General features: G+C 40.1%; 1 protein-coding gene across 2 annotated transcripts; it reads right to left on the reverse strand.

Annotated features, from left to right (window-relative positions):
* Nucleotides 1-389: 389 nt before the first annotated feature.
* On the reverse strand, nucleotides 390-8395 carry stard15 (StAR-related lipid transfer (START) domain containing 15). 2 transcript variants are annotated; one of them, XM_084699002.1, is made up of 7 exons: nucleotides 8095-8395; nucleotides 4854-5001; nucleotides 3743-3846; nucleotides 3158-3275; nucleotides 2228-2280; nucleotides 1215-1449; nucleotides 390-749 (listed from the first exon to the last, which is right to left on the reverse strand). In XM_084699002.1, exons 1-6 carry the CDS (start codon nucleotides 8239-8241, stop codon nucleotides 1234-1236), a joined length of 786 nt encoding a protein of 261 aa, XP_084555128.1. In that variant the 5' UTR covers nucleotides 8242-8395; the 3' UTR covers nucleotides 390-749; nucleotides 1215-1233. The 2 variants fall into 2 exon arrangements, with proteins under 2 accessions (XP_084555128.1, XP_084555127.1); XM_084699001.1 differs by having other exon boundaries at nucleotides 390-1449; nucleotides 8095-8392.
* Between the last annotated feature and the right edge of the window lie 858 nt (nucleotides 8396-9253).

Consider the following 9253-nt stretch of genomic DNA (forward strand, 5'->3'; position numbering starts at 1 on the left):
ATGAACAATTACATTAGGCAAGGATGATTTTTTTCCAAAGAACTGTGGAGTCAAGAGGTTCTGGTGTTGCAAGAAATCAGTCAACAGTGGTGTTTCCTCCCAGTTGCAGAAACAACAACCTGAATGATGGAGGCAGGAAGTGGCTCAATGGGAAGCAGGAAGTGCCTGAGACAATAGAGATTCTGAGGATTGGCCCACAGCTGCATTTTTATGTATGAAAAGGGATTCAGTTGCACATAAACACTGAAATCAAAATGTTACTTTTACTCCAGCCTTGAGATAGTCACTCAAAACATATCTGAAAGTGTGTAATTAGGATGCAATCCTCACCATTTTAATCACTGATATCTGATAAATCCCATGAGTATATTTTGACACAATGACATCCCTTGAAAAAAAAACTTTATTGATAAGGGAATATCTTTGATACTTAATCGGGACACGCATTGCCAAGGTATGACTGCAACAACAACATAACGACCCTGAAAGTGTGTTCCAAAATACTGATCAGTCACTTTTTTCTGTTTCTTTTTTAATTATTTTGCTGCAATTGACCCACTAAATTCAGATACCTCAGTAGGCCACTGTACAAAAGTAATTTTGTCTTTGTGGTATTTCATTTCCTTACAAATGGACACATTCCATTGTTCCAACACTCATGACTTCCTGAAAAGTGGAACTGTTACACATGTCTACCACTAGGGGGCACTTCAGGCTTGCGAATCCAATGTCAAAGTCTTCTGAGAGAGCTGTTGGTCAAATCAAACAAAGATAAACAAATTAAAGTATTATGGAACACTGAATATTGATAAGGATCCCAATTTGACAAAACTAGAAACAATAATATATGGTATGTTACATTATGGACATACCTAATCAAGCTGTAGTCCATTTTAGTACACAGTATGGACATTCAAGATGCACATAGCAGCTAGCAAATTTGTAAGATATTTGAATATTTCACAAAATATTTCATATTTATCAAAATATTTAATATTCTGTCCCAAATCATCATGCTTTTTTAAAATATAGAGTTAAAAACCCCTGACTGGATTCTCTGTACAGTTTCCACCCCGGAAATAAAACAGAACGTTGCAGTGAGGCTCAAAATTTGCAGGTCAAAATAATAGGTCAAACATGTACAGTACATGTGTATACACACCCACCCTCACACACACAACGCACACAGGTTCCAGTATATTTTATGTACAGACAGTCGGATTGTGGGGTAGTTTAAGTCTCTTCATCGTCGCTGTGTTGTGCTTTTTCCTCGTTTAGGCAGCTCTCGTCAATGTTCTCCAAGGAGTCGGCTCTCTGGATGGTTAGGTCGGCCACATTTATGCAGGGCAGGGTGTTCTGCTCGGGGTACATCCACGGCTTCAGGTTGGGGTTGTGTTTTCGCTTCCACTCTGGATACTTCTGGGAGGCCTTGTAGATCTTCTTCATGGCCTGGGATAGATGGATGGAGTATGCACACTTACTCATGTTGTACATTTGTAGAAAGCATGCAGATGTTTTGGCAGTTGTTAAAAGTTCAAAGTTAAAAGGGTTAACTCTGGGGAATTTGAAGGTTGTTTGGGTGTTTTAGAGTGATAAATAGGACCCATCTCATTTGCTTCTGAACCAATGTGTACTGTATGGACGCTCTGGATAAGAGCGTCTGCTAAAAAAAAAGGACTAAATATGAGAGTAGACACCTGTACAAGCCTTTCAGCCAAAATAACACTTAACTAAAAGTGTTCCAATAATTCATTATCTAATTGACATGACATCATTATGATTTATTTTCTTATTAATCTTGATCTAATCTTTTCAAGTCATAACTTGATTGATTTACAGTACCTACTTTCAAATAAATGCTGATTGTGATTTAAAAATCTGTTTGTTAGAGAAATCTAATAGCTGATATCACCACTAGATGGGAGCAGAGGTATCCCTTACTTGCAGTTTTCCGTAAATAAGATGGCAATGGAGCCCTTTTGAGTTTTGTATTTCTCTCACTTTCTCTTTTTCATTTTGTCTCTCAGTAAATAGAGAGACAACATTTACTATTTTAATGATGAGTAATTCACAACTCTAAACACAACTCCAAACACAGTGCACAATGCATGCATTCACACACAAACCTATACCCTTTTTTCTTTATCCCATTTTCCTTGTATCTTTTATACAAGCCTCTCCCCTACTCTTTCAATCTCAACATTTTCAACCAGCTGAGGCCCATTACCTTAGGAGCAACAAACTGAGACACCCTGTTCACCACCCATTTAGGTAGGGAACCTGTAGATGAGAAACACAAACATACAGGCTTAATTACAGTGTTGACAATATTCACAGTGAAGGGTGTGGTAAAGACACATTCATAGTTGAAGTTATGGTGTCTTGTGTGTGCGCATTGGGGTTGTGGGAGAGTCCCATATGTCTGCCATGCACAGCTGGCTTGGGAATGCTCCAGTGTACAGTGTAGCAAACGCCAACGGAAGACATTAATTATCAAGGCTGTATCTACGAGCTGCGTGGAAAGGCATGACATCAGCAAATTCATAAAACATGTCTATTGAGGTGGTTTCACTGGTGGCATCAAAGGCTTCTTGTATTTATATAACTATATATATATAACTATAACTATATTTAACTATAACTCAAGATCTGACTTATCTGAAGAGGGAGAATAAGGAGAACAAGACTCCCATAATGGCTAACGATTTAAAAAAAGAGATGAAAACAAATCAGCATTAGAAACGGCATACTACTGTGCATACAACAGCGGACGGCCGCCCCCACCCCACACCCCCTCACTACCCCAGCCAGAAATCTTAGATAAGCAGTAGGCTGGAAAACATGTTTACAAAAAAAAAAAAGAAACCTTCTGAAACGCAATCTTTCCCAGTTTCGTCCTGTTTGAGTACATCTAAGGATTGCGTTTGTGTACACAGAAATATTTGAGCTTGTCCAGTGTGGGGGCAGTTACAGCAGTCTTTGGGTGTTATATACACAGTCGATGCCATGTCTCCATCCCACCCCAAACACACAGTGATCCTCTTGTACCTGGTACAGTGTTGCAGGCACAGGAGTCAGGCTGTTCCATGTACATAAAAACACGTGCTGTTATGTAAATCATTTTGGACATACTGTATACATATAGCTAGAGGGTTACCTCTAGGATCCATTTGGGTGAGGTAGTAGAGGGTGCAGCAGCTGGCTCCGTTGGACTGGATCAGGTAACCGGTCTGCAGTGACACAGCTCTGACATAGTCCTTTTTGGGTGGATATTTCTGCAAGGGGAACATTCAGGCTCGTCTATTATTCAGTGGCACTAATTACACCGTACAAATGACACTGCTCAGCTGTTCACTTGATCACAATACACGTGGGATCGCTTTCCTAGACATAAATTAGGACCTTGCCCAGTCTAGGAAGTTGTACAAAGCTGTCCCACTGGGCAATTGAATTTGACATTTGTTATACTTCCAGTTAGCATAACATTTTCTTTCCTCTATTTCATGTAAAGAAGAATTGGAGAGATACTGTCCTGTTTCTGTGTTTTTGATCTTGTTGTTTTCTTGGCATTGAGTGTGGATGCCCTCTTAACAGAGGTCATGGTCTCAGTTTTGAATTCCACTTTGGATTTAGTGGTTGAAAGGGAAGATTTAGCAGAGGGTAATCTGATTTTACAACTGTATATAGGAACCCCCCCCCCTCGCCCCCCCCCTTAAAAGTTCACAGCCAGCCACAATCATACCGTATGTTTGACAGAGTAGTTGATGATCAGGTAGTCGTTACCAAGAGGGAGCCAGGATCGCATGGTGACAAAATCTCTGTTCTTCAATGGGCTTGGGCACTTCCCTTTTAATTGAAATAATGACAAATGGAATATTACTTATTATGTGATTTGAATGTGTGTTAACATCACTACCCACATTAGTCAACAAACCAGTTTAGTCGTTTTCTATGAAAAGGATAAGTATGCCTGATAAACTGCCAATCTTTGGGGGACTTCTGGTGCATCTACTTTACATTCAGTAATAGTTTATTCTGTATATTTTACCACTATACCTAAGTCTATCGCACTACTGACAAGGATGCAGCACATTACTGCAGCAATTCTATCATGACATAGAGCCCAAAATGACTAATCCATCCATCTCAACACAATTTTTGATAGCCATTGTAAAGAATCAATGTTTTCCTAATCTGTTTAGTTCAAATTACTCTATGACTGTGCTACAGTGGAAAAGCAATAATCAGCATCATAAAACACATCAAAGTTAGAACGTTAGAGAGGACAGACAGAACAAAGGAAGTTAGTACTCTGTAAATCTGCTCTGTCACCTCTCTGTGGGAACCATGGTATCAATGTCTTGCCATAACTCTTCATCTGCTCACCATATCATTACAGAAGAAAGGTTCGCTGCATGAGGGGAAAACCTCCGCCATGAATGAGGTCTCATTGATTCTCTGGACTACTTAGCTGTACTGAAGCATTAGGTGGTGTATGGCAGTGCTCCATATGAGTTGCTGTGGGGCTCTCTCCCACTATCCCTCCAGCTCTGCTTAAAGAATTTGGATGTTCTCTGCTTTGACCTTGAGGAGCAAGATTCCGCGCAGGCAATTACTCCCCCTGGTTTTTCTCTTTTTACTTATTTCTATCTCTTTTCAGTCAACCTCTCTTTGTCTCTCTTGATCACAAAAAATGCATACACACAGACGCACACACGCACAGTGTTAAGACTATCCCTACTGTCCATTAATTAGTCACCGATACCCTTCTGCTGCAGCACTGTAGCTATAGTTTACATGTCTTAAATATTGATTTGTATTCCAAGAGGTTTATCAATATACAATGGGCTCACAGGAGTAATATCCTACGTCTGCGTTGACAGTGAGTCTGCCGATGTCATAGGTGTCAATCATGTTGCTGTCCCACTTCTTCCTGTAGCTCGTGTCGTGGAGGACATCGTAAAGGGTCTCTGCCGTCACGTCCTTGCACACTATTCTCATCTGTAAGAACAAACACAAAGACACGAAAGAACGACAACGTGAAAAGAATGAAAGAATGAAATGTTTTAAAGAGAATCAGCTTAATCCCAAATCACAAAAGTAACAGATTCTGATGATTATGATATTCTGATGAATATTACTTTTGTTTACTGTCGCTGTTCTTTTTTTTTACCGAGGCAGTTGTGTGAGCTAGCACCCACTGCTGTTGCCGAACAATAACAAATACATTGGATTTCATCCCAGCTTATGACACATTGGTAAGTGACTGATGAGTCTTCACCGCAACACTGCTGCCGAATGCAATGTACCCTAGGATATCCAGTGACGTTAGGCCATTTATGGTTTTCTTTGCCATTCTGAGAGAGGATAAAATTGGCAGGATTAAACATTGAAAATATGTTTAGAGTTGTGATACTGAATTTATTTGAAAGGAGTTCCCTTGAATCGGCCCTTCACATCCTCAAAAGGCTTGCATATTTTTTTAATATGAAAATGCTGGAGTTGAATACTCATCTGAAAATAAGAACTGTACAGTGGAGTTGGGCTATTTGCTTTGTTATGAGCTTACCATCTCAAAGACTGGCATCTAGCTTCCAAGATAGTTAAAAACTCAGAGAATTCATTCACTAGTGAGGATGGAAGTCTGTCCTTCTCGGGTAAGGATGTCAGTTCTTTCCACTCTCTATTGCAGTATTTTCTTTCGTTCATTGGGTTTTGACTGAACTGAAAGAATGTAACGTAACTCCATCAGATATTATGCGGGTCAACCCAGAAGAAGCTCCATGTAACTCAATCAGTACCCTACTGCCGTTAGCTTAATCATTCATGAGACACCCCCGTCCACCCCCAACGACAGTCTCTCCATATTTCCACCCACGGCTTTCTTGGAACCAACAGCCCCTCCGAATGGAATGTCGTCAGTGCCTGCGAACGCTTTCAATTATTCATGACGAGAAACGCATCACCGCTCCAGTAAAGATTCATGAATAATTAATCAATGTCTATCAACTCTTATTTTTTTTTCGTTGTTGTAGGGAACAGTTTCATTCATCTACAGAACCCCCAAAAATATTACAGATTTGATCCTGCGTATCATGCCGTTTATTTACCCCTCAGGTTTTCCAGACCTATTTTAAAATTTAGGAAGGCTGGGGGGTCAAATGGATCCAACATGATTCCTCTCTTCTTCCTTCAAGACAGGTTCTTTGAAGCCAATGGCTAATACAGTAGCTAGCCTGAAGGTCTCAGGTTTCCCCTGGTGCTGCTTGCACACTGCCACAGTTTTCCACTCTTAATTTTTCAGTACGTCTCGAGGGTGCTCCTCACCTCGGAGAGGCTTCTACCCTGAGGCATCACAGGCGACTAGTGTTCCATGGCAGGCTAAGGCTGTTGATCAACTAGTCTTACGCATAACCCAACCTGGTTCTACTCAGCTTGGCTGAGCCCTCACAGACCTAATGGGCCATGCGATACCTGTGGCCTAATGTCTGTGTGGGTTCATCTTTCCCCTCAGGCCAAACGCATGCTGGACAGCTTGTCTATTAAGGACATAAACACCCTCTTCCTTAAGATACACATTAGAAGGAGATAGGACGAGAGGAAGTTTCCATTATCTTTTGATGATGGATCTATCAATCTATTGGCAAGCCATAGTGAATTTTATATGTAAATGAAACAATATACAGAAAGGCACAGTAGACCGTTTGTAATAGGACCTCTAAGATAACAATAAGGTGTATATAATAATAAGAATGTATTAATTTAGCCGACACTTTCATCTCAAGCAACGTACAGTACAGGGGGGATTAGAAGTTATCTAACCACTGAGCTATACCCTCCCCTACCCATCATAACAATCTATCAATTACATTTACAATTATGAGCCTGCAATATTTAATCTGTGACAAGCAAGATAACTTTGATACAGGAGCATAGGTCTACTTTTATGACTGCCTCTCTGCAAAATCTATAGAAGGTTTACTGTTATTATTGTCCTGTGCATCTGCCTAATTAGTTTCCAATGAGCGTTGCAAGGCAGAAGCATTTCTAAGCCAGACATCTGAATTCATGAGAATGTTATTGGGTTCTGCTGTTGCTGTGAAAGACAGAACACACAACAGAGGAACACACAGAACTCTGCAGTGCAGGGGATGGAGAATTTCCCTCACTAGTAATTGTGCTGAGTGCAACTAATATGGTTAAAGAGGCAGTGCAGCCTGCTCTATAACTCTCTCTGGCTGGATAGATAGTAAGAAGCTGGTTCCTCTGAAATTAAAGCATAGCAATTGGTTTGAATCTCAAACAATATGGGGATTTTTAAGTTCATTATCAACTATGTATGTAATTATGTTACTATGCATTTTCATTGACAGTCAGCTTGACAACAAACTTTGGCCAGTGGAACTGATCTTTAATCCCTAAATCATGCATTCCTTGCACCAAGAAGGAAATGGACCACAAATATACCACTATGAATATACCACTTCAAACACCCTCACATGTAATGTAATCCAGCACTGTTAATGTGAGAGGTCCTCATTCCATTCTTTCACAGGACTAATATGACTTGAGGATCTCTTAAAGTTGTGTGCTAATATGTAAATGTTTTCATATGTACTCATTGTAAAAATATACAGAATGTTTTGACAATTAAAAAAACTAAAATGTTCAAGCTAAACAACAGTAACCTCTGGAGTGTCCAGGATTGTCGATGATCACCTGTAATACTGTTGGAAACAAGCTGGTTATTTGTATTTGAGATATGCTTGGTTTGTAATGATTGTGCATGGTAACTGTAACAAAGACTAAGCGACATCTTCAAAACATACTTCAACTAACTACCACCTTAGAACATGGTTAACATCTCATTTATATTTCTATGCTAATAGTTTACACTAACTAGACTGTTTGAGGCAAATAGACTAAACAAAGGAAAGTTGTGTATAAAAGTAAACATATCGTCTTTCAAGTTTAAAGAAGGATGAAAGTGCTACTGACAGCATACGAATCAGTTTCCAAACGGTTTTCCTACTTCCATTCACTAATTATACTCTCCGCAGTGCAGACTTTCACAGACGCTGATACTAGACTTACCTTCAGTTTCTGAACAGTTTTACTCTCTTCAGCCCTGCACCATACTGTCACGCCTCCCTTGTTGTAGCGAGCAATCCATCCTTCTTGGCTTTCGCACTGTTCCTTGAAAGAGATGAAATCTTTATCGTCCGGAATTTGAACAGGCATCTTCTTGAATCGTTAAACGGAGGTACAGATTAACCAGGTGGACACCGACGAAAGACGAAGAGCGTTAATCCCTATTAGTGCCTATCAGATCTCGTTCCCCACTGCAATGTCAACCTCGACGTTGATGATAATGCAATAAATATTCAAGCAACTAAAAGCAGTTCACTTATCGAATTCGGAGATAGGCTGATTGAGCAGTAATTTCTGCCAAGAGTAGCCTACTGTTCTTAAACTACGAGCACCCACTTTATTTAGCAGGTGCTTCGATGTGCTTGTATCCTCTCCGCAGGTCTCGTTCGGTATCAGTCGTCACAGTGATGGACCGCAATGAATAGGCCTAGGTGAGGCGACACGTAACCGATATCCTGGTTTTCAGGTGCGGCAGTGTACACAACCGCGCATTTAGTCAGACTGACAGATGAACAACATATCAGATGTCATGAGCAGACCGGTTGTCCTTAGCTATGATGTTGCCTCAACTCGTTTGTTGAGAGCTGTTGTGTCATGTTCGTTGTTTACTTGCCTCAAGCATTAACTATGCAGTTATGTAATTAGCAGGCATAAAGTTAGTCAGACTACACGTCTATTTATTCAGCCATCATATTCACTGCAACTATTTCTGATCAGCTAGCTATAACTCAAAGATTAATTTTCTTTTGTGATTTGAGGGACAGTCAAATTCTAAAAAGCTGACTAGTTAGAGGGTAATTCTGGTAGGCAAGCATATTACATATATTATTAAAAAAAGTCTTCAAACAAGCTAGAAATCACACGACGCTACCCTTTTACCCTCCTGACATTGTCACCTCCACACATCTGCCCTTGTAATCTGACGCTCAAGTATAATACTACACCATTGCCTTCATGCTTGAGATGCCATATGTTACCAACTGAACTGACGATACTTTGTGTTGTAGACATACAGCAATAACAAGTATACTTAGTCATGGGGTGAAAAAGGTCTTAACAATAACACTATGAGACTGTGTTCCATTCCTGAGAATGGTGACCA

Source organism: Hypomesus nipponensis, chromosome 1 (assembly GCF_054491055.1).
Source record: "Hypomesus nipponensis isolate SF chromosome 1, ASM5449105v1, whole genome shotgun sequence".
NCBI lineage: Eukaryota > Metazoa > Chordata > Actinopteri > Osmeriformes > Osmeridae > Hypomesus > Hypomesus nipponensis.

Excerpts from the sequence above, each read along its gene's own strand:
- stard15 (XM_084699002.1), bottom strand. The coding sequence starts at position 8,241 with ATGCCTGTTCAAATTCCGGACGATAAAGATTTCATCTCTTTCAAGGAA. Across the intron at positions 5,002-8,094 it reads AAACTGTTCAGAAACTGAAG|ATGAGAATAGTGTGCAAGGA; the intron begins GTAAGTCTAGTA and ends TTGTTCTTACAG. Across the intron at positions 3,847-4,853 it reads AGACGTAGGATATTACTCCT|GGAAGTGCCCAAGCCCATTG; the intron begins GTGAGCCCATTG and ends TTCAATTAAAAG.